General features: G+C 44.3%; 2 protein-coding genes across 2 annotated transcripts in view; both read right to left on the minus strand.

Moving 5' to 3' along the window:
- Positions 1-720: 720 nt before the first annotated feature.
- On the minus strand, positions 721-20,926 carry baiap2l2b (BAR/IMD domain containing adaptor protein 2 like 2b; the record flags this gene model as incomplete). Its single annotated transcript, XM_083765617.1, has 14 exons — positions 721-796; positions 921-970; positions 1,687-2,002; positions 6,987-7,052; positions 7,625-7,832; positions 11,075-11,177; positions 11,438-11,542; positions 13,987-14,118; positions 14,297-14,386; positions 14,971-15,042; positions 16,703-16,764; positions 18,294-18,380; positions 20,424-20,499; positions 20,873-20,926. 14 exons carry the CDS (start codon positions 20,924-20,926, stop codon positions 721-723), a joined length of 1,497 nt encoding a protein of 498 aa, XP_083621743.1.
- Positions 20,927-22,693: 1,767 nt separating this feature from the next.
- The window catches only part of fam20cl (family with sequence similarity 20 member C, like), a gene marked incomplete at both ends in the record, with an annotated part of 56,261 nt that continues 52,694 nt past the window's right edge, over positions 22,694-26,260 (minus strand). Inside the window, 2 exons of the mRNA XM_083765619.1 lie at positions 22,694-22,967; positions 24,497-24,556. Of these exons, the coding sequence (XP_083621745.1) occupies positions 22,694-22,967; positions 24,497-24,556 (334 nt within the window). The remainder of the gene's footprint in view (positions 22,968-24,496; positions 24,557-26,260) is intronic.

A 26,260-nucleotide genomic window follows, 5' to 3' on the forward strand; every position in this document is an offset into this window, starting at 1 on the left:
AGGGAAAATGGATTAATACTTTCAAAGGCTGCTGCATTAATAATGTTGGAACAAAAAATATATGGAGTTTAGAAGAAAGTACATCTGCATTATACAACAACGGTAGGCTATGCATTTACAATGACTGGAATAAATGTTGTAAGTGGAAGACTGAGAATAGAATATATTGTAATTTCTGTAATGGCAGGTGTCCACATTGTAACACCAGTGATCTCTCACATACAGGTTTCTACTGTACATACAGTAGGTGATCAGAAAAGCAAAAAGGTGATATTTACACCAGATCCTGTGCATTGGTACTGTAAATGCCAAGATACTGTACACACATATTTCCTATGGTTTGCTGTTTTCACTAATATCAAAGTCAAGGACTATTAAATGTCACAAGAGTTGTCATTATTAGTGTGCAGACCCAATGCAAACAAACATTAATGTTTAAAGTCATATATCATCAACAAATAGATTAATTCAATCATTATTGCAGGATCACATCATATTATGGAGGAGAAGAAAATGGCAAAATCTTTCCTTATACTAATTTCAAAAGAAAGGAAAACAGGGTTAATTTGATATAGCTTATGACTTATGTTTACACATGTTCTGCCGTTATCCCACTTGCCCTTATCTTCCATAAAAGGTTACTTAGCTTACCAGCCTTACACTGAAAAATATATATGTAAATTTGACCTGGCAGACTCCAAATTGCAAAGCGCTGATTGGTCAATGAATATGAGGGGCGGATCTGTCGTTGGTCGTTGTAGGTTTCAGTTTCACTGTGGCAAACGGGTTCGTGCCTCTGAAAATGAACAACATGAGTAAGTGTTAAGTACCATTTATTTTATATAGTATTTAGGCTACTGACAGCACAAACCTGAGTCATGTGCTTACACATAGATGCAGGTACACAAATGCACATTTACCTGGGAAAGAGTGGATTCTCAGGTTTTCCAGCACCATGGGGGGATAGTGTCTAAAAACGTGACGGATAAAACATGAGCACAGAGATGTCAGGAGGTGATTTTGTTTACACAACATGTTACACACAGTGAGACACTGTGAGACACACAGTGAGAAATAAATTAACACAATTAGCTCATCAGAATATGAACGGTCAACCAAGTGTCCCTATTGTGTACATTTGGTTACAATAGCAGATCTACAAGCTTGCAACATGTTTGGAGCCTGTAGATCAGCTAGAGGGAAAAAAGGAGCAGTTCTAGTATAGAGCCTGTATGGGGAACTCCGGTCAACAAAGCATGACATCATCTTCATACCCGGCCGGAAGTTATGGGGGAATGCCAAAAACTACTTCCTGGCCTTGACAGCCCATACATCCAAACAGAAAAGTCCTAATTGATTGCATTGAACAACGTTAAACTCACTTTGCCACTAGATTTGGCCACTCACTATATGCATGCGCATACCCTCTAGGGTTTAACCCATTCTGAACGGGCACCCATTTTGGTGTCAGCATCATGTTATGCTTTAGCTATTGAAAAATAGCAGATCTACAAGCTCATATCGCGCCACCGAGTGGCGCGATACGAGCTTGTAGGTCTGCTATTTAAAAAAAATCTAGAATCTGATCTCAGGTCAGAATGGGTTCATCAGACCAGTGTGTGTCCGGCGGAAACCTCGTATGAATCTGATCTCAGGTCAGAACAGGTCAGTGGCTACCGTACTTACCTTGCCATCAGTAGGCGCTTCCTCTTTCCTTTTTGGGAGTGGTGAGACGGACAACGAGCCGCGCCTGGTGTTCTGCAGAGGAGGAGGTGGGGGAGGCGGGGGGGGAGGTTTGGGAGCCGTCTTGGTCTCGGCCGCCGCCGGCTCCGTCTTCCTCTCGGGCGGGGAAGGAGAGGCCGAACGAACGTCCACGGAGGCCCTGCGAATGGGCGTGGCCGAGGGCAGGACGTCTCCGTGACTCCTGCTGCTGTCGTGGTTCTCTGCTTGGTCAGTCGGATCCAGCAGGTTGTTCATGCTGTGGCTTCTCACAGAGGTGCCACTAATGACCAAAAAAAAAGGTAAAAACAGAATAAGTTATGATGTTAAAAGTTTGGATACTTACAGTATCATGCTACAACAATATGATATCTATATCGGGGGAAAGCGCTGGCCTAAGGGTTAGAGGAGCGCCCTTGTTGCCGAAAAGGTTGTTGGTTCGATTCCCCGGACGGGCAGGAAAGATCTGGGTGGGGAAGTGATTGGTCATCACTCACCCCAACACCGCTGAAGTGCCCTTGAGCAAGGCACTGAACCCCCAACTGCTCCAGTGGAGCTGCTTAGTGGCCAACAGTATAAGACTGTGGTTGTACTGGTCAGCTCCAAGGTTTTAGTGTGTGTGTGTGTGTGTGTGTGTGTGTGTGTGTGTGTGTGTGTGTGTGTGTGTGTGTGTTTCTATGTGCAGGGCGTTGCTGAAAATGAGCTCCTGTGCTCAGTTACTTCCCTGGGTAAATATAGAATAAATAAAAAACTGCTCGAATGTGGACAAAGACTGAAGACAAAAATGAAATAATAAACGTAATAAAATGCAGTTGTGCTTCATCATGTACACATTTATATAATAATGCTGAATTTGTCCGCATACCAGTTGACCTAGTAATGATGCAGTTCTTTCTAAGGTGTTATGATTATTGTTGTTATAAAACATTATGATTATTTATAATTGTACTATAAATAAGTGTTATAAAATGTTTAACCTTTTAAATATTCATATTGTTTAAATATTTTAAATATTTCATATTGGAAGACAAAGGAGGTCGGACTGGGCTGATTCTTTTCACAAAAATGTAGAGGCCCTAATGTCCTATACAGTAGCTACTACTACTGACGTCATAATTATTACTTGTGCAATAACTTGAGCGACATTGGTTCCCCCATACTAGTAACATATTAGGTTTACAGCCTGCTTCGCTGCGTTCTGTGATTAGTTTTGTCTCTCCGGAGAGAAATTAGTCTATAGTCTATTAGTCTATATTAGTCTGGAAACCAGACTAATATATGTGTTGTTAAGAATGTAGGCGGATTATGAAGTAGTCCATACGGTACCTGGTCCCTAAGGTGATTATGAAGTAGTCCATACGGTACCTGGTCCCTAAGGTGATCATGAAGTAGTCCATAGGGTACCTGGTCCCTAAGGTGATTATGAAGTAGTCCATATGGTACCTGGTCCCTAAGGTGATTATGAAGTAGTCCATACGGTACCTGGTCCCTAAGGTGATTATGAAGTAGTCCATATGGTACCTGGTCCCTAAGGTGATTATGAAGTAGTCCATACGGTACCTGGTCCCTAAGGTGATTATGAAGTAGTCCATACGGTACCTGGTCCCTAAGGTCATTATGAAGTAGTCCATACGGTACCTGGTCCCTAAGGTGATTATGAAGTAGTCCATATGGTACCTGGTCCCTAAGGTCATTATGAAGTAGTCCATACGGTACCTGGTCCCTAAGGTGATTATGAAGTAGTCCATATGGTACCTGGTCCCTAAGGTGATTATGAAGTAGTCCATACGGTACCTGGTCCCTAAGGTCATTATGAAGTAGTCTATACGGTACCTGGTCCCTAAGGTGATTATGAAGTAGTCCATATGGTACCTGGTCCCTAAGGTCATTATGAAGTAGTCCATACGGTACCTGGTCCCTAAGGTGATTATGAAGTAGTCCATATGGTACCTGGTCCCTAAGGTGATTATGAAGTAGTCCATACGGTACCTGGTCCCTAAGGTGATTATGAAGTAGTTCATACGGTACCTGGTCCCTAAGGTGATTATGAAGTAGTCCATATGGTACCTGGTCCCTAAGGTGATTATGAAGTAGTCCATATGGTACCTGGTCCCTAAGGTGATTATGAAGTAGTCCATACGGTACCTGGTCCCTAAGGTGATTATGAAGTAGTCCATACGGTACCTGGTCCCTAAGGTGATTATGAAGTAGTCCATACGGTACCTGGTCCCTAAGGTGATTATGAAGTAGTCCATACGGTACCTGGTCCCTAAGGTGATTATGAAGTAGTCCATACGGTACCTGGTCCCTAAGGTGATTATGAAGTAGTCCATACGGTACCTGGTCCCTAAGGTCATTATGAAGTAGTCCATACGGTACCTGGTCCCTAAGGTCATTATGAAGTAGTCCATACGGTACCTTGTCCCTAAGGTGATTATGAAGTAGTCCATATGGTACCTGGTCCCTAAGGTCATTATGAAGTAGTCCATACGGTACCTGGTCCCTAAGGTGATTATGAAGTAGTCCATACGGTACCTGGTCCCTAAGGTGATTATGAAGTAGTCCATACGGTACCTGGTCCCTAAGGTGATTATGAAGTAGTCCATACGGTACCTGGTCCCTAAGGTGATTATGAAGTAGTCCATATGGTACCTGGTCCCTAAGGTGATTATGAAGTAGTCCATATGGTACCTGGTCCCTAAGGTGATTATGAAGTAGTCCATACGGTACCTGGTCCCTAAGGTGATTATGAAGTAGTCCATATGGTACCTGGTCCCTAAGGTGATTATGAAGTAGTCCATACGGTACCTGGTCCCTAAGGTGATTATGAAGTAGTCCATACGGTACCTGGTCCCTAAGGTGATTATGAAGTAGTCCATACGGTACCTGGTCCCTAAGGTGATTATGAAGTAGTCCATACGGTACCTGGTCCCTAAGGTCATTATGAAGTAGTCCATACGGTACCTGGTCCCTAAGGTCATTATGAAGTAGTCCATACGGTACCTTGTCCCTAAGGTGATTATGAAGTAGTCCATACGGTACCTGGTCCCTAAGGTCATTATGAAGTAGTCCATACGGTACCTGGTCCCTAAGGTCATTATGAAGTAGTCCATACGGTACCTGGTCCCTAAGGTCATTATGAAGTAGTCCATACGGTACCTGTTCCCTAAGGTCATTATGAAGTAGTCCATATGGTACCTGGTCCCTAAGGTGATTATGAAGTAGTCCATACGGTACCTGGTCCCTAAGGTGATTATGAAGTAGTCCATATGGTACCTGGTCCCTAAGGTGATTATGAAGTAGTCCATATGGTACCTGGTCCCTAAGGTGATTATGAAGTAGTCCATACGGTACCTGGTCCCTAAGGTGATTATGAAGTAGTCCATACGGTACCTGGTCCCTAAGGTGATTATGAAGTAGTCCATACGGTACCTGGTCCCTAAGGTGATTATGAAGTAGTCCATACGGTACCTGGTCCCTAAGGTCATTATGAAGTAGTCCATACGGTACCTGGTCCCTAAGGTCATTATGAAGTAGTCCATACGGTACCTTGTCCCTAAGGTGATTATGAAGTAGTCCATACGGTACCTGGTCCCTAAGGTCATTATGAAGTAGTCCATACGGTACCTGGTCCCTAAGGTCATTATGAAGTAGTCCATACGGTACCTGGTCCCTAAGGTCATTATGAAGTAGTCCATACGGTACCTGGTCCCTAAGGTCATTATGAAGTAGTCCATACGGTACCTGTTCCCTAAGGTCATTATGAAGTAGTCCATATGGTACCTGGTCCCTAAGGTGATTATGAAGTAGTCCATACGGTACCTGGTCCCTAAGGTGATTATGAAGTAGTCCATACGGTACCTGGTCCCTAAGGTGATTATGAAGTAGTCCATATGGTACCTGGTCCCTAAGGTGATTATGAAGTAGTCCATACGGTACCTGGTCCCTAAGGTGATTATGAAGTAGTCCATACGGTACCTGGTCCCTAAGGTGATTATGAAGTAGTCCATACGGTACCTGGTCCCTAAGGTGATTATGAAGTAGTCCATACGGTACCTGGTCCCTAAGGTGATTATGAAGTAGTCCATACGGTACCTGGTCCCTAAGGTCATTATGAAGTAGTCCATACGGTACCTGGTCCCTAAGGTGATTATGAAGTAGTCCATACGGTACCTGGTCCCTAAGGTCATTATGAAGTAGTCCATACGGTACCTGGTCCCTAAGGTGATTATGAACTAGTCCATACGGTACCTGGTCCCTAAGGTCATTATGAAGTAGTTCATACGGTACCTGGTCCCTAAGGTCATTATGAAGTAGTCCATACGGTACCTGGTCCCTAAGGTGATTATGAAGTAGTCCATACGGTACCTGGTCCCTAAGGTCATTATGAAGTAGTCCATACGGTACCTGGTCCCTAAGGTGATTATGAAGTAGTCCATACGGTACCTGGTCCCTAAGGTGATTATGAAGTAGTCCATACGGTACCTGGTCCCTAAGGTCATTATGAAGTAGTCCATACGGTACCTGGTCCCTAAGGTCATTATGAAGTAGTCCATACGGTACCTGGTCCCTAAGGTGATTATGAAGTAGTCCATATGGTACCTGGTCCCTAAGGTGATTATGAAGTAGTCCATACGGTACCTGGTCCCTAAGGTGATTATGAAGTAGTCCATACGGTACCTGGTCCCTAAGGTGATTATGAAGTAGTCCATACGGTACCTGGTCCCTAAGGTCATTATGAAGTAGTCCATACGGTACCTGGTCCCTAAGGTGATTATGAAGTAGTCCATATGGTACCTGGTCCCTAAGGTGATTATGAAGTAGTCCATACAGTACCTGGTCCCTAAGGTGATTATGAAGTAGTCCATACGGTACCTGGTCCCTAAGGTGATTATGAAGTAGTCCATATGGTACCTGGTCCCTAAGGTGATTATGAAGTAGTCCATATGGTACCTGGTCCCTAAGGTGATTATGAAGTAGTCCATACGGTACCTGGTCCCTAAGGTGATTATGAAGTAGTCCATACGGTACCTGGTCCCTAAGGTGATTATGAAGTATAGTCCATACGGTACCTGGTCCCTAAGGTGATTATGAAGTAGTCCATACGGTACCTGGTCCCTAAGGTGATTATGAAGTAGTCCATACGGTACCTGGTCCCTAAGGTCATTATGAAGTAGTCCATACGGTACCTGGTCCCTAAGGTGATTATGAAGTAGTCCATATGGTACCTGGTCCCTAAGGTGATTATGAAGTAGTCCATACGGTACCTGGTCCCTAAGGTGTTGGAAACGTCCTCAGAATCAGACACGTAGGCTGCAGGGAACCAGCCCTGGCTGGGGAGCAAACCACAACAGAGACGTACAGTTAGACAGACGTGCACAAATCAACGCAGCAGCAACTACAGTGGAACTCCACTGATTTATCGTCAACATCTGTATCTGTGGCTTTACTGGCTTAAGTGGTTAAATAAATAAAAAATCACACCTGTGTGAACCGAGTGGTGCAACTCCCCTCTCTCTCCCCCCCCCCCCCTCCTCCCCCCCCCCCCCCCTCCTCTTCTCTCTCTCTCTCTCTCATTAGCAGGCAACAGTGCAACACTACTACTATCTCTCGCTCTGTTTCTGGCAGAGAGAACAGCGCCCCTACTGGTAGTCAGTGATACTGGCGCTCATGAATACATAATTATGTGAACCAACACATAGGTGAACACAGCCATTGCTGTTCCTTGGAGTGGTTGCACCACTCAAAAATAACGTTATTTTAATATATTGAAGTTTAAGTTCTCAAATAGAAGCAAATCCAATATGTTTTCTCTTTTTACAAAATAACAATAAAAACCATCAGAAATCGATGGTCTCTACTACTCTCTAGGGATCACTCTATAAACATCCCATCAGCCGCATACCGCAGGTTGCCGTCCGTGCGTCCGTACAGCCATCCATTGCGCGGCTCCAGGACCAACACAGTGATGGTTTCTCCCCTGGTGAAGGGCAACAGCTTGGGGTTGGAGGAGGAGGGGTGAGCCACCAGGGCCTTCATGGTTCTGCCTGCAGCCAGCCCCAGAGACTCCCCCACAGAGCTGGAGCGGGAGCGACTGGGCAAGGGAGACGGCGCTGTCAGAAGGGAAGAGGAGGAGGAACACATGGGCAGTGATGGAAGACGTACTCTCACGTCTTTTACAAGAAGTAAAGGTATCAAGATCAGTGCGCACAGAACAAGATGAAGCCGTATAGGCAGTATCACATTCACACGGCAAGTACTGAAGTTTAATACACACATAGACAATATATACAGTATTGGACACATAGCGTGACCAGAAGATATGAGACAAGGACAAGAACAGAATTAATGGGAGGAATAGAACATGCATCTCATATAGTCAGACTATTTTGATAAAGTTGATGGTCATGCTATCCAGGGTATAGTCAAAGTCAAGTCAAAGTCGTACGATTTGTCACACACGTTACCACAGTGAAATGTGTTCTCCGCATTTGACCCATCTCTTGGAGCGGTGAGCCGCAGCCAAGGAGCGGTGAGCTGCAGCCGTGCCGCGCTCGGGAATCAATTTGATTCGTTGATTTGACCCCCCCAATCCACCCCATTGATGCTGAGTGTCAAGCAGGGAGGCATTGGGTCCCATTTTTACAGTCTTTGGTATGACCCGGCCGGGGATCGAAGGAGTGGTGTTTTAATAATTTGAGCTGACATAGTACAGTATGTGTGGCTTATGCGTGATTTATACTTGGTTGCGTATAACATATAAATCAGGCTATTATTCATTCTTCTCAGCCGGATGGGAACCGTGAGGAGCCCAGTTTGATCCCGGGCTCCCCCAGAGTTACCGTAATTTACGGACTATAAGCCGCACCTGAATATAAGCCGCACCAGCCAAATTTAGGGAAAATCCCATATACAAGCCGCACCGGACTATAAACCGCACCGGACTATAAGCCGCAGCTACGTTAGCTCAGAGCCTGAGATGGCTCTGCGTTAGCTGTAAAAATCCATAGATTAGCCGCACCGTTGTATAAGCCGCAGGGTTCAAATCATGGGTAAAAAGCCGCGGCTTATAGTCCGGAAATTACGGTAGTTAGTTAGTGTCGAAGTGTCCTTGAGGCTTGAGCAAGACCTCCAATTTCTTCTGATTGGAGCCTTGCATGGTTTCCTCCGCCATCGGTGTATTCATGTGTGTGATGTGAATGGGTGAATGTAATGCACGATCTATGTAAAGTGCTTTGGATAAAAATGCACCCCATTTATCATTTGTGTACAGTACCTACAAATATACAGACAGAATGTTCTTAGATACTGAACAAAAATATAATCTTGTGGGTCTTAAAGGATCCACATGGAAATGGCATGGTAATGTAGACCTGGGCCCAGCCTGTGATGACGTCTATATATTCTATGATATATATATATATATATATATATATATATATATATATATATATATATATATAATGAATGCCAATTTATTAACGTGGCCAAGGTTTCCACCCGATCAGAGCCCAATTGAATATTGCAAAAAAATATATATGTACAGTATGTGGAAAGAAATGAGTGTGGTTACTAATTACTATTAGCAGTGTTCACAAGAAATGTAGTGTGGATTGGTACAGAAGCTAGCAAGATTAGTTACGGACAAACACACATGCACGCACACACACACCCTTTTATAGACTGCAGCCGCCGCCGCCTACAGAGACCTGTCATAAAACTGGAGTGAAAAGCCCATTAACCCATTCTGACCTGAGATCAGATTCATACAAGGTTTCCACTGTGGACACACACTGGTCTGATTAACCCATTCTGACCTGAGATCAGATTCTAGAAATGTCAGTCGCTCTTCGATTTTTCAAAAATAGCAGACCTACAAGCTCGTATCGCGCCACTCGGTGGCGCGATATGAGCTTGTAGATCTGCTATTTTTGAATAGCTAAAGCATAACATGATGCCGACACCAAAATGGATGCCCGTTCAGAATGGGTTAAGCGCTATAATTACTGACATTTTGACAGCATAGTGTGTTCTTCAAGGCACTGGGCCGTCAGTAATTATCCGTGATGTGCTCCAGCTTTTTATTATTTTTCATGCTGCTGTGGTTCCTGTCTGAGAGGCACCAGCTCTCATCCTTCAAGTGTGTTTCAGACTAAGAGTGTGCACTTCAAGTTTGCTATAATTAATTAGTATGGTTGCCAGAGGCCAGTTTAATTGGCCGACTTTTTTCCGTATAACTTTTTTTTGTGTCGCTGCGATGAGTGCAATGTCACGTGAGTCAATACTGTACCTCATCATCATCATACTGTACATTATGCAAGACTAAAAACTTGAAATTGTCGGTGCAACCACACTTGAAATTCCCCAGAATTGCGCCTTTCCAGTAACTCATTAATGCAGAGAATGAGTAAATAAATATGCTTTAACCCATTAAACCAATTCTACAAATACCTTCTAAACCAGTGGTTCTCTGACTTTTTCATGCCAAGGACCCCAAAAAAATGATATGATTTTTTTTGTGCCAGGGATCCTGAAGATTTTCAGGATTTTTGAAAAATGTTCAAAGAAAGCAGACGTACACAAGCTCGCTGTGACTTTTAAAGGGTTAAAACCATTCTGACCGGGCACCCATTTTGGTGTTGGCATCATGTTATGCTTTAGCTATTTAAAAATAGCAGATCTACAAGCTCATATCGCGCCACCGAGTGGCGCGATACGAGCTTGTAGGTCTGCTATTTTTTGAAAAATCGAAGCACGACTGACATTTTTTTAGAATCTGATCTCAGGTCAGAATGGGTCAATCAGACCAGTGTGTGTCCAGTTGGAAACCTCGTATGAATCTGATCTCAGGTCAGAATGGGTTAAAGGGTTATAAACCATTGTATGAACACAAAAAAGAGATGAAAAAAGGCATGGAAACATCAGGTTTCTACTAATGGTACCTCTGGAGGGCAGGCTGCCCAGTGCCTGCTGCTCCCTCCGAGCCCAGGACATGTCTTACCTCTGGAGGGCAGGCTGCCCAGGGCCTGCTGCTCCCTCCGAGCCCAGGACATGTCTTACCTCTAGAGGGCAGGCTGCCCAGTGCCTGCTGCTCCCTCCGAGCCCAGGACATGTCTTACCTCTGGAGGGCAGGCTGCCCAGTGCCTGCTGCTCCCTCCGAGCCCAGGACATGTCTTACCTCTAGAGGGCAGGCTGCCCAGGGCCTGCTGCTCCCTCCGAGCCCAGGACATGTCTTACCTCTGGAGGGCAGGCTGCCCAGGGCCTGCTGCTCCCTCCGAGCCCAGGACATGTCTTACCTCTGGAGGGCAGGCTGCCCAGGGCCTGCTGCTCCCTCCGAGCCCAGGACATGTCTTACCTCTAGAGGGCAGGCTGCCCAGGGCCTGCTGCTCCCTCCGAGCCCAGGACATGTCCTCTTCTTTAGCCACCGTCTGCAGGAGGGAGCTCACAGAGCCGCGCAACTGGTCAGGAGCCAATCACAATGCAGATTATTAAAGTCAACAGATCAACTGGTCAGGAGCCAATCACACGCAGGTTAAAGTCAACAGATCAACTGGTCAGGAGCCAATCACATGCAGGTTAAAGTCAACAGATCAACTGGTCAGGAGCCAATCACAATGCAGGTTAAAGTCAACAGATCAAACACAAACAGGTGTGGCAATTAGAGAGGGGGGGGGGGGGCGGGGGGGGGGGGGGAGTTATGTTATTCACTGCATTGTACCTGTGCCTCTTGATCTGGATGGGTGGGCGTTCGAGGTCTGGACGCCTTGGCCTCGTTCACTTTCTCCTTCCACCCGTCTGCCCTCTGCTGGAGAGACCCGCCTGTCTGAAAGCACAGAGGAGCAAAATGGTGAAAAGTAACTAAGTACATTTATTTACATAAGTACAATTTTGAGGTATTTGTACATTGAGTATTTCCAATTTCTCTCAAACTCTTAAAGCTGGACATTCATTGTCAATGGCATTCAATGTCTGTGTTTAAGACAATGTTTGTGTTCACACAAACCCTCAAAGCTGGACATAGGAGGGGCTAGCACCCCTCAACAATTATTCAAGTAATTCATGTGAGCTTGCATTGTGTGCTTGCAGATCGGCTATTTTCACTCTTTAAGAACACTTGTGAAATAGGGCTTCGCAGTGGATAAACTTTTAGGTTTTCTAACCTCAACTGCACACAAAAATCTGAACATTCAGTGGATATTCTGTGATCTGTCTATAAAACAAAAGTGATGTGATTTGCCGGTGGACGGTGATGTCACTGTCCAATAATCCTGTCCACTAGTCCACTAATCCCACCCTCTCTCTGGATCAGAAGCGATGATTGACAGGCAAAATTCCTCAACAGTGACATCTGTTGGTATACTGTAGCCTTGGAGTTGGAAACCAACGGTTCCCGAGCCACGTGGGCCATACAGTAGGTCTCCTGTTTCTGCAGTGGCAGGCAAGCATACGCAAGTACATCCCCCTGCCATCATGTCAAGTACACAGCCCCTGGACATGACGTATTTGGCAGGAACTTCACCCCCAATCCCACCCTTAATGCTGAGCGCCGAGCAGGGAGACATTGGTAAGTGTTTGGTCGTATGACTCACACAGGGAATTGAACCCCGACCTCCTCCCTGTTTCAGGACGGACACTCTAACCGCGAGGCCACTGAGCTGCTACAGAGGCCCCTTTTCCACCGGTTGGTTCCCAATGGGAACCGGTTCTGCGGTTCAGTTCTTTTTGGTTCTTAGTCCATGAGCCAGAGCTCCAAAATTGAAACGTTAATTATGAATTGAGTGTGCAAAACCATACCTATATTAGATTGTTATCACCGTGAAACTTCCCCAATTGAGTACTTACACGAAGACAATGATCTATTGTATTAAAAAAATTACATTTTCTAAATATGCAAATGAGGCATTATGTAGGAAAATATGCAAAATAATCGAAAATATGAAAAAGCTACTACTGTGGAAGGGTTATCATGTATTAATTTACTTGTATTGATCCTATAAACAATTTAATATAGGGTATAGTTTGCCCACCAATTTTGGAGCTCTGGCTCATGGACTAAAAACCAAAAAGAACTGAACCGGTTCCCATTGGGAACCAACCGGTGGAAAAGGGGTCAGAGTGATAACAGCACTATATAACCAGGCTGTTATAGAAGCTATTTTGCATGCAGGAATTTCCCCTTGGGCAAAAAAAACAAAACAAGCCCAAATTGATTAAATCAATTAATTACCAGCTGCATTATTATTATTATTATTGAAGTCTGATTTGTGTGTGCGCGACTGTGCGTGCGTGCATGAGTGCGCTGCGCATGCATGCATGCATGTGTATGTGTGACTTTTTGTGTGCATGTTGTACCAGAGTGGTGTTGACAGAGAAACAGAAAGTGGAGGAGACAGAGAGACAGAAAGTGGAGGAGACAGAGAGACAGAGAATGTGATCAAAGAGCCCAGAGTGGTGTTGACAGAGAAACAGAAAGTGGAGGAGGCAGAGAGACAGGGAATGTGACAGAGAAACAGAAAGTGGAGGAGGCAGAGAGACAGGGAATGTGATCAAAGAGCCCAGAGTGGTGTTGACAGAGAAACAGAAAGTGGAGGAGGCAGAGAGACAGGGAATGTGATCAAAGAGCACAGAGTGGTGTTGACAGAGAAACAGAAAGTGGAGGAGGCAGAGAGACAGGGAATGTGATCAAAGAGCCCAGAGTGGTGTTGACAGAGAAACAGAAAGTGGAGGAGGCAGAGAGACAGGGAATGTGATCAAAGAGCCCAGAGTGGTGTTGACAGAGAAACAGAAAGTGGAGGAGGCAGAGAGACAGGGAATGTGATCAAAGAGCCCAGAGTGGTGTTGACAGAGAAACAGAAAGTGGAGGAGGCAGAGAGACAGGGAATGTGATCAAAGAGCCCAGAGTGGTGTTGACAGAGAAACAGAAAGTGGAGGAGGCAGAGAGACAGGGAATGTGATCAAAGAGCCCAGAGTGGTGTTGACAGAGAAACAGAAAGTGGAGGAGGCAGAGAGACAGGGAATGTGATCAAAGAGCCCAGAGTGGTGTTGACAGAGAAACAGAAAGTGGAGGAGACAGAGAGACAGGGAATGTGATCACAGAGCACAGGGTGCAGAGCAGGTCCAGTTTCCCCACACAGTGAAATCCTCAGTGTTAATTCAACTCTGAGACAGGACAAATGTAACCAAACCGGTGCGTGCGTGCGTGCGTGCGTGTGTGCGAGCGAGCGTGCGTGCGTGTGTGCGTGCGTGTGTGCGTGTGTGTGTGTAGACCTTGTTGATGAGGAAGAGCAGTGACTGGGTGAGGCCACAGTGTTTCTCGGCCAAGAAGCGATACCTCCTCTCCTCCTCTTTCAGGATCTCCTGATGACTCTGACGCAGGTAGACCATGTAATCACTGCTCTCCTGAACACGCACAAATGCACGCACACACGCACGCACGCACACACACACAAACACACATCAATAATTCCTTTTCATGAACAGACAGCTGTTCCTCGTGTGTGTGTGTGTGTGTGTGTGTGTGTGTGTGTGTGTGTGTGTGTGTGTGTGTGTGTGTGTGTGTGTGTGTGTGTGTGTTTACCAGTGAGTCTCTGTAAACCCCTCGTCTCATCTGCTTCTCCAGCAGCTCTGCTTGGTTCCTCACCTCCAGCTCATACACCCTGCGACTCCCCTGGATCGCACGCACACACGCGCACACACACACACACACACACACACACACACACACACACACACACACACACACACACACACACACACACACACACACACACACACACACACACACACACACACACACACACACACACACACACACACACGATTCAGCTGCCATACAAGTTGGAACAGTATAACAACATTTGTGCACAGACAGCAACAGAGACGTGCAGAGAATGTTGAAGCCCCCTTTGATGTCTATGTGCGTGCACGTGCCTCTGCACTGCACAGCAAAATCATCAGTGTTAATTTAGCTCTGAGAGTGTACAAATGGAACCAAATGAACCCGTGGATAGAGAGGATTTGATTGACTGTGTAGTTTTAAACGTTTGCAATTAATGTCCTCAATTTCACAAATATTCATTGGATCTCATAGCCAGAACTCAAACAGTGTCTGACAAGTAAACACACACACGCACACGCACACACACACACACACACACACACACACACACACACACACACACACACACACACACACACACACACACACACACACACACACACACACACACTTAAACCCTGTGGAACACTCACAGCAATGTACTCTTCGTCTAACTTCGTATTCTTTTCCATGGACTGTATAACTTCTATCTGGAACCACTGAAACTGCAGCAGAGAGAGAGAGAAGCAAAACAATGTCACTGTCACGGTAAGGCTGCCATTCCAGTGTAGCGACTCCTCTCTGGACAAACAATGTCTGGTACGTGATCACTTGTTTATATACTAGAGCCAGCAGAGCGGTCATGTTTTGTTTGATCAAAAGCCAACGCAGTCAAGCGCATGGGCTCAAGTGACACTATGAAGATTAACCACTTAACCACTGAACCACTTGGGGTGCCAGTGGGTTAAGGGCTCGTCAGACGGGGAGCGACATAACGCCTGTGTTCTCGCTTGGATCAGGTGGAACACCTGGTGAACACGGACAGTCAGTCGCTCTGGGAGTAAACGCCATGTGTTCAGCCTGAAAGCTGACCACCACAATCCATCTTTTGTAGCGTGTGTTTCAATTTCACGGGATCGCGCAAACTTGCTGCTTCGCCCTTCAGATTGTCCGAACCTCCCAACTAGTCGCCATTAAAGGAGAATTCCATACTAAAAGGCTTTCTTACCTTTCTTTGTAGTAGTTACGTCCCCATCAAAGAGGTCCAGGTGTTATTTTGTGCAAAAGCTCCTTATTGGCTATTTCCCCTACCATAAGCCCTAAATGAATTGCATTGAATTGAATGGGATGTATGGGGTGTTGTGCTAATTCGCTTATTTCCATCGCTCAAAATTATAATTGTTTTGTATATATCCTCTCTTCATAATGTAAATAATAACCCAAGCGGTATACTTTACTACTTATTTCGATGGAAATAAGCAAATTAGCACAACACCCCATACATCCCATTCAATTCAATGCAATTCATTTAGGGCTTATGGTAGGGGAAATAGCCAATAAGGAGCTTTTGCACAAAATAACACCTGGACCTCTTTGATGGGGACGTAACAACTACAAAGAAAGGTAAGAAAGCCTTTTAGTATGGAATTCTCCTTTAACCCCAGTCGCCATTCTCCCTACAAGTTCTGTGAATCACAAATAGGAAGACACATTACATTACTGTATATTGGATAAACATAAATGTGGTGATAGTGTTGTAGCACATTTTCACAGTATTAGTTATAACTTGTGTATCCTTAAGTTGTTGTAGGGGCGGGGGAAAGTACATGCATACAGAATATATGAAATTGAGCTCCACTCATTCACATTAACCATCTCCACTATTAGGAGCATATGATAACTATTTTTAACACCACCTGGAGAGCAGTAAGGCATTAAAGTGTCTTGTGTCCATTACAAAATGTAAAAAATAGAATAATTAATGAATAATAATGTGTGTTTTTTTTGTTTTTTTTTTAAGATATTTTTTTGCGGCTTACGCCTTTTATTGATTTTTTAAGGGACAGATAGTAGGCTGACAGGAAACGGGAGAGAGATGGGGGGATGACATGCGGTAAAGGCCGTGTCGGGTTCGGGAGTCGAATCCGCGGCACACCGCGACTGGATCACCAGTCCGGTGCCCAGACCGTTACGCTACGGCCTGGGCCATAATGTGTGTTTTGAATGTAAAAATGTTGCTGTGTTTGGTTGTTTTAGAGTTAGACTGATGCGATAGTGAAATGTGTTATTTGAGTTTTTAAATCTGCAGTCAAAACTAGATTGTCGACAAAACGTCGGATGCTGTCTGGTAGAAGAAACGGATTTAGAGTGAATAAACCCACTCACGACTCCCTCCATCTCTGCAGTGAGTCTCCGCTGGGTCTCTGATATCTGCATCAGAACATCCCCTGTTAAACAGATAGAGACGAAGAGATTAAAACAAACAAAAAGCACTCGGAAGTTGCAAATTGGAAAAAAGTTTGTGACATCTATCCCAGCTCTTATTTGGATTAACTTCCCCAAAAATATATATATAATCCTGTTGCTGTATTTGTCATTAACATTGTGGCAAGCCAATCAAACATAAAGTTCCCCACACAAAAGAGTACATCCATAAATAACATGATTATGCGGGGAAAAAGCAATGCAATTTCAGACTAAATGTGTTTTGATTTTGCGGAAATCCGCAAATGGCAACAAACCACTCCGTTCCCATTGAAAAGCATCGGCAGAATCAGAATCAACAAACCACTCCGTTCCCATTGAAAAGCATCGAACCACTCCGTTCCCATTGAAAAGCAGCAAACCACTCCGTTCCCATTGAAAAGCATCAAACCACTCCGTTCCCATTGAAAAGCATCAAACCACTCCGTTCCCATTGAAAAGCATCAAACCACTCCGTTCCCATTGAAAAGCATCAAACACTCCGTTCCCATTGAAAAGCATCGGCAGAATCAGCCCTCCGAATCAAAGTTTGGTGTGGTGTTTTATACTTCAGCTATTCGAAAATACTCGTAGCATTGTGGCCGTTTTCGAAAAGGAAAAGGAAAAACTTTGAATACACAAAAATACATTTTGATACAATTACAATTGTTATTTGATACAGAAGTACAATTACATAATACAATACTTTTACTCTCAAAGCAACATTTACCTCCCAGACCATTCTGCCCTATATTTGAATCAATTAACCTATATATTGCCAAAGTGCTAGACCTTAATAGTCAAAATCTTTGTAGGTTTGCTCTGGTCTTATCTATATTGGCAACAGTTTGTGGGCGAGCTTAATGAATTGAGTGTGCCTGAAAGACTGTCCCCATCTATTATTTAACAGCGGCTACATGATACGGGCCCTATAGTCACACGGTGGCTCCCTGACCTTCTCAGTTAGTCAGCCTAGCAGATCGGCATGGGTCATGGTACGCTAGAGCTGGTGTATGAGTACCCACACAGTCCCAAAGGAGATGTTAGCATAATGCTTACCACGAACAATGCTATCGCAGGCCCCGGAGGTCATAGGGAAAGTGAATCTTACGGAAAATAGGTAGTCCGTGTGTGTGTGCACGCATGGATGCACACGCAAAGGCATACACACACACACATGCATGCACGCTCCTTGCACACAGAGCAACAGAAATGTATGGCGTGGTTGGGGATGATGTTTCAATCAAAACTTATGTTCCTGTTGTTAACAGACATTTTGACCAATTTTCTTTTTGTGCATACGGTATCTAAATAAAAAACCATCACCTTCTCCATCAAGTATACATGTCTTCCACTTTGTCCAGCCTTATCTGTCCACCCTGGGGTGGTTCCAAACCTTTCCAACCGCTTTGAGGTTGGGGATTACTTTGAGGTTGCAACGTTGTGTGGTGGATTTATCACAGTTAATCATCAATGAGCAGAAAGGACACACTTCACACGCACTGGCACTTACCGAGAGAACGACTTGAAATTGTGTGAAGTGCGTGTTCCCCCATCTTAGCGACGGCACTGAAATAGGCCTCACTGCAAACTGCTAATGCTGTACGCACGCACGCACGCACGCACGCACGCACACGCACACACGCACACACGCACACACACACACACACACACACACACACACACACACACACACACACACACACACACACACACACACACACACACACACACACACACACATTTTGAAATTGGAAGTGAGGACAATATCGGAAATGGAACAATATACAATTTAAGCTGATGAATGAGTACTCGTATCCTACCTTGAATTTAATATTTTAAATGTATTCATTTATTAGCACAAATTTGCAATCGTCCCACTCCATAACACACGAGCCAGTAAAATAACTCTTAATTGACTTCAATCAAGTTTCATCAACAACAAAAAAAACACTCCCAGTCCCAACACTATATAGTGACATGTGATAGGGGTGGTTGTGGTCCAATAATAGACCATGTCAGTGGCTATCACTTTACCAGCATGCTGACTAGCTGCCCTGTGAGCGAAGGCCTGTCCGGGGTGTATCACGCAGAGAGGGCCATTAATGTTGTATGCTGCTCACCCCAGTTACTAACCCAATTCATAAGAATGTTCAAAGAATAGGACGGATGAAGTGATTCTAAACGGACACAGACGTTCTACATGTGGTTGTAATCGTATATGGGTAAATGGAGCATCCTGTATAATGTGATCATAGTACCCCCTTACTGAAATTGGGTCATTCTCGCAGAGACTAATCCATGCATGCACCAGTTGTGTCAAGTTGAAAAAAAGCTTGTCCTAGCTCCTCCTCTCTCCTCTGTCTTCTTAACCCCTTAAACTAGTGGGTTTTCAACCCTTTTCACATCAAGGCCTATTATTTATTCGGCATTTGAGCCACGGACCACCGTTTGTATAGACTTTTAGGATTTTGTCCACGATTCCGTTCTCTAATTGTGTAGACTAAAGTAATGCAGATGTTTAACAATGATTTAACTCTTGATTAAACTCTCTCAGGAGTTAACGATTTAAAAGGGTTCATTTGGTTACCAACTCTCCATCATTTAGCTGGGGACCACCTGGAACCCCCTCAAGGACCACTGGTGGTCCCCGGACCACTGGTTGAAAACTACTGCCTAAAACACTATACTTTTGTTGGCACAGGATCTACCCGATACCCTATATAGGGATATACCGTATAGGCCTCAAGGCCTATTTTTTCTCTCAACACCAAATCTCTATGCTGAAAAATAGCAGATCTACAAGCTCACGTTGTGATGTTAACGTAATCTACATCATATTTGGGTAAAGTCAATGCAGAATGTATTCATGAAATGCACAGCAAGTGTATCGTTTTATTTAGTGCTTACGAATGTATGCAAGCCATTGGAAAGGACAAAATCAGATAAAACAATAACCAGATATTTAACGATAGTGAATAGAATTGCAGTGTGGCTTGGTATATGCAAATGATCAAGGAATTGGTATTCACAGAATATATAGAGGTAATGAATATCATATGCATAGTATGGAAGAATGATTTAGCATTTTTTATGAAATCAAATTAATTGTGTGAAAATATTAGAGCCACTTTTCCATGCAATGTTGAACTTTGATTCTTTATTCACATCACTCTTTACCACACACACACACACACACACACACACACACACACACACACACACACACACACACACACACACACACACACACACACACACACACACACACACACACACACACACACACACACACACACACACACACACACACACACACAGTGTACACTAGATTTAATTGAGGTTGGGATTTAACATCCGAATGTGATCATTCCTGTAACCTTTTTGCTCCATCTATTTTGTGAAAATGGAACAACTCATTTTCACCTCAGGGCTCTTTTATCCAATCTATTAAATATTCATTTTAACAGAGCCTGTTTTGCAGAGTTTACACACTCCCCCATGCACGCACACACTAACACACCCACACACACACACACACACACACACACACACACACACACACACACACACACACACACACACACACACACACACACACACACACTCCCCCACGCACGCACACACTAACACACCCCCTCACCTTGGAAGGCCTTGATGTAGCTGTTTCCCAGAGTAACTAGTTTCTGCAGACCAGGGTTGAACTGCTCCATCAGGTTCTAAGAGGACAAACAACATAATATCCATGATACTAATAACAATGTTGTTGTAAGAAAACAGTCACATGCAGTTTAGGAAACCATGCATGCAGTCACCGAAAAATGCTGAAGTTCATAAAAAAAAAATACAAAACACACTGTTGGGGAAGTTATTTAGCCTATAAAACTATTATTTTAGAGTCGGTTGTGCTCAGTCAAATCCTCAGTCATAATTTAACATTTGTAAATCTGAGTGTGAACAAATATAATTTGTACACACACAAGGTTAAATTAACATTCAAGATGTAACTGTTAGTGAAGGGGTGAGGGAAGTGAGGGGACCATCAAGGAACAAGTAGTAGAAACATAAGAAGACTACTGTATGTCAACTTACCGAGTAGACACCTAAAGTGGTTCTGTGTAGCTGGTCGCTGTTTGTTCCTGCCATTGTCATCCACAATGTAAGCACAAACTTTAAAACTATGCAAATTAACAAAAATGTGTCTAGCAAAAGATGTCCAAAGCAGGATTTGATCCGTCAGAGACAATAATACACCGCTGTGGAAAAGATACGCCGTCCCATGAACACCTGGGAGTTAAGAGCAAGCTTCTGGGGGCCTTTCTTCAACAGGGTAAGGTAGTGAAAGTCCTCCTCACCACCTTCCACACTGTCTATCGTTCCAACCTGTCTGATGCTACGACTTTCGTCTTTCTTCTCTCTCTCTCTCTCTTTCTCTCATTCAGTTAATGAGCCTTTTTATCCTTCTTTCATCGGCTGTTTTCACACAGAGAGAGAGAGACAGAGAGACAGGGAGAGAGGGAGGGAAGGAGGGAATAGAAAAGGGAGCAGGTGCCATTGATACGGCCGGGCCAGGTAAATAATTGATCGTAGCACTGAAACGAAAGGAGATGGACAGCCAACTGTCCAACTAGCTGTGACGTAGACCCGCGCCGCAGGAAATTCCTCCACCTCAGCCAAATATAAAATAAAAAGAGAATTACATGCGGAGGTCAGTGTTGTTGTGTTGGTTTATTTTTATTAGTTTCAGGGTTGTTTTTTTTAAAGGTTTCAGGGGTTCAGGGTTCAGGCAAAAAGCACATGCCGCCCCATCAGTTTGGTGACAAAATGCATGAGTCAAATTGAGTAGTAGCATATGTTAATTCAAAGCAGCTCACAATCTTTGAGCGGCGCTAACTGCCAACCACTCCAACGTGTGGCTTTGTGTGTAGATTCCCCCCCCCCCCCCCCCCCCCCCCGTGACATCATGTTGTTGACATTGTCATCATGATAAACGGGCACCGCTCATTTCATACAAGTGTGATTTTTATTTATTCCACAAGACCTGCCAAGACCTGTATTCATGTCAAATGCATGCACGATTATTGTAAAACATTTGAGCTCCTGACCTGCTACCCTATACTCTTTAGATCTATTTCAGTCTTCCTGAAAGCCAGATCGAGCTGCAGTGCCTCTAACTGGATGCTTCCATCTCGTGAATGCACGGTTCGAGTAATTATGTAACCAATCAATGTAACCTGTGACGACAATTAAGGCCTATATAGGGTGTCCACTGTCCAGAAGAAGATTCTTTGGGATGACTGTGGGCGTTTCATATGGGGGGGGGGGGGGTGTAGGCCCTGCATGTCATCCCAGGTCTTTGTTGGTATAATGACACCTCACCGGCTGCACGAGATCGGAAGAATGCAGTGCTGTGAGGGCTATCTAGAATTCATAGAACCGCAGTTAGATGAAGAATGCAGTGCTGTGAGGGATATCTAGAATTCATAGAACCGCAGTTAGATGAAGAATGCAGTGCTATGAGGGATATCTAGAATTCATAGAACCGCAGTTAGATGAAGAATGCAGTGCTATGAGGGCTATCTAGAATTCATAGAACCGCAGTTAGATGAAGAATGCAGTGCTATGAGGGCTATCTAGAATTCATAGAACCGCAGTTAGATGAAGAATGCAGTGCTATGAGGGATATCTAGAATTGATAGAACCACAGTTAGATGCATAATTCCCGTTTCTAATCAAGTTCAAACATCAAACATCTGACAGATTTTAGTACAGCAGGTCACAAATCTTTGTGAAATCTCGATAACAATATTTGGAAGACTGGTCTAATACTGGGTTACACAGCAGCACATGCTGTCTCTCCAGGATATGATAATACAAGTGGCTGTGGTGCAACATGTAGGCCTACAGTACATGCTACGCAGCAGGAGTGACCATGCCTTCGGTGGAGTTGATGTCATCGTAGATGACCTCATCGCCCTTGCCCTTCCTGCTCCGTTGCTCTTGGCAATGGCGGACGGTTTCGACCACCGTTGCCAATCGACGGTCGAGAGCAGCAAGGTGGGCCTCTGAGAGCAGCGGAGCCACGCCGGTCAGAGGGTCTTTGGACAACGACTCCCGCATGACATCACTGAGACGGTACTGAGGCTGCGAAAGGAGACGGAGACGCAGCCAAGTAGAGCGGCGGATTCTGGAAGATGGGACAGATGGGGTGAATGAAGGCGGGAGAGTGATGCGAAAATGACAGTTTTCTCTGGATGCACTTAAAGTTATACAGTATATTTTATACCAGCTCATATAGTGTCTGGTCTGAGATTGAGAGGCCGGGGTTCGTGTCGCTGCGACATACTACAGTAGCAAGTGTCATGTCCAGGGGGTGGACTTGCCAATCACTCACGCTACAGAAACACGAGATAAGCTTCTGTCCTGTGGGCCAGCGAGGCTTACTTGCTGTATTATATATTAAACTGCATTGATACACATTTGTGATAAAACCATCTGTGGCAGTTCAGCCTGAGCCACTGAGACTGAATGGCTAAAGTTTGAATTATTATTTATTGTGTATGTTGCAGAGAATTATAATATTTTGGGATGTATTGGGTTGATGCTTGATTGCTAATTGCTTGTTGTCTCCATAGTAGGGAGGAACTATCAGCTGTGGGGTGTGGGGAACATACCAACAGTATGAGGGTTTGTTTAGAGCACCCTGTTTTCTCATTGATGATATGGTTAATTGATTGAAAAATAAGTGATGTATAATAATAATAATGTGATGAATAATATGTGTTGTCCCTGGACATTATGAAGTACTGGTATAATTGTGGAATCAATTCAGGGTGGTATGTTCCAGTGGGAGGGGCTTAGCCTTTATATGTAGGGAGTCCTCCCAGGACTGTGGAGGTGGAAGGAGCTAGAAGGAGCTAGAAGGAGCTAGAAGGAGCTAGGGCCTCCTGTCCAGTATTAGGACTGTGGAGGTGGAAGGAGCTAGGGCCTCCTGTCCAGTATTAGGACTGTGGAGGTGGAAGGAGCTAGGGCCTCCTGTCCAGTATCAACGTAAATACTTTTGTTTTGGTGAATAAAGACGAACAGCATCTCTGCATCACGGACTGCCTGGAGGTTATTTCTCTATATTTTCCCGGTTTTCATACTACGCACAGTAGGCAAGTGTGACACCATCTACACTCAAATGTGCCATCTGAAGAAGCTACTGTTCAGACATGTTTAAGTCTGCATAGAGGAATAATATGATTAACATTCTTCATGCTTAAACCCATTCTGACCGGGCACCCATTTTGGTGTTGGCATCATGTCGTGCTTTAGCTATTGAAAAATAGCAGATCTACAAGCTCATATCGCGCCACCGAGTGGCGCGATACGAGCTTGTAGGTCTGCTATTTTTGAATAATCGAAGAACGACTGACATTTTTAGAATCTGATCTCAGGTCAGAATGGGTTAATCAGACCAGTGTGTGTCCAGTGGAAACCTCGTATGAATCTGATCTCAGGTCAGAATGGGTTAAACCCTCTATACTTAGTTGACCGGAGTCCCCCAGAGCTCTATACAAGTGACCCTCCTGTTTTCAACCTACACTGAATATCTTTGGCAAAAATGGCTGACGTACAACCTCACAATCGCAACGCGCCATGATTGATGCAACGCCCCCCAGAACAGGCACGCTATAGGGATTAACTAAGTGATTAACCACATTTGTATTTTACCTGCAACATTGCTCTAGAGGTACAAGGATAGAAGGCTCATCTTTAGAGTGGCGTCCAAACCTACAGTGAGAACACACACAAATCATAATTGTGAATCAGAAATCCCTTTATTGCCAGATACATTTGCATGTACTGTAACTGTACGGGGTGACAGCTCATCACAGAAGATAAACAGAACATTATGCATAACCATGAAAACACAGTGTGGACGGACAGGACCTCATAGTACAGTATCATAGTAGGCAATGATAAGATACTAATAACATGTGGGGTATCCATAGCATGGGTGAAGTGATTGTTCAGAGATGTTCAGGTTATATGAGTCATTCCACCAAAACTGTACGATTTGGACTTTTTCTTTTATTTCTTTTATGTTTTTGACTGAAGATTTTACTTTTCTGAATACCCCACAATATTAAGGACATTAAAGGCTCTGGTTTTTCGGTGGTTAGGTGACCACCAAACTACAACATGACGTCACGAGCCGCGGTGAAGAGCAAACCACCGCCACCGCTCCAGCCCTTCTCTCTGTTTTTACTCAGCACCGCTCAACGTTATTTCAGTTCCGGTGGTCACCTCACCACCGGAAATCCAGACTATGAATAGGCCTTAATACGGAGCCCCCCGAATCTTAATTTTTTTATTTATTTGTAATCTCAAGATAACAAATTATTATTTCGTGGCCACGAATTAATCATTTGTTATCTTGAGATAACAAACCACCACCAAACTTTTGTTAATTTACTCCGTGGTAAATATATGATAGAATATATTCTCTAAAGATTTGTTTTAGGCTTAAAACTGCCTTTATTGATACGTATCAAGTGAAGACAGGAAAGGGGGAGAGACATGCAGCAAAGGTCGTCATGAACGGGACTCAAACACACGACACACTGTCAGGCCACAGCCTATATGTGACATGCATATATGTGGCATAATTTCTTGCGTATGGGCATTAAATGGTAAATGGTGCATTTATATAGCGCCTTTATCCAAGGCGCTTTACAGAGATTGTGCATTACATTCACCCATTCACACACACATTCATACACCGATGGCAGCGGAAACCATGCAAGGCACCAACTAGCACATCGGGAGCAATTAGGGGTTCAGTGTCTTGCTCAAGGACACTTCGACAGTAACTCTGGGGGAGCCCGGGTTCGAACTGGCAACCTTACGGTTACCATCCAGGCACTCTACCCCTGAGCCACCGCCGCCCCCGGCATTGTACTGTATGAGCAGTATGGTATAATTCTCACTCTAGTTATGGACTTTCGCTGAGCTGTTATTGTTATGGTTGCTATGGCATTTTATGGTATTTTATGTTATTATATAATACTTTAATAAATAAAAAATATATCACCCGCCAGAGGCCGGCTGCCTTGCTCCACGATATTATTAAAATAATGGACTGGTAATCCAGTCGCAGTGTGCCGCGGGTTCGACTCCCGGACCCGACACGGCCTTTACTGCATGTCATCCCCCCATCTCTCTCCCGTTTCCTGTCAGCCTACTGTCTGTCCCTTCAAAAATCAATAAAAGGCGTAAGCCGCAAAAAAATATCTTAAAAAAATAAAAATAAATAAATAATAATAATAATTAGTAGCCTTTAGCCTATATTATTTTGCCCATTGGAGCCTCTACAGCGGTGCCCGTTGGGCACTGGCCTACCAGAACAAGGCCAGCTCCATATATGGACACTGGGCAGGGGACCTGTCTTTTTGGGGCGGTTCTGGACAACCGTGGGTCCGACCAACTTGACAC

The sequence above is a fragment of the Protomyctophum parallelum genome (genome assembly GCF_964188405.1).
Source record: "Protomyctophum parallelum genome assembly, chromosome: 5".
In the NCBI taxonomy this organism is placed as follows: domain Eukaryota; kingdom Metazoa; phylum Chordata; class Actinopteri; order Myctophiformes; family Myctophidae; genus Protomyctophum; species Protomyctophum parallelum.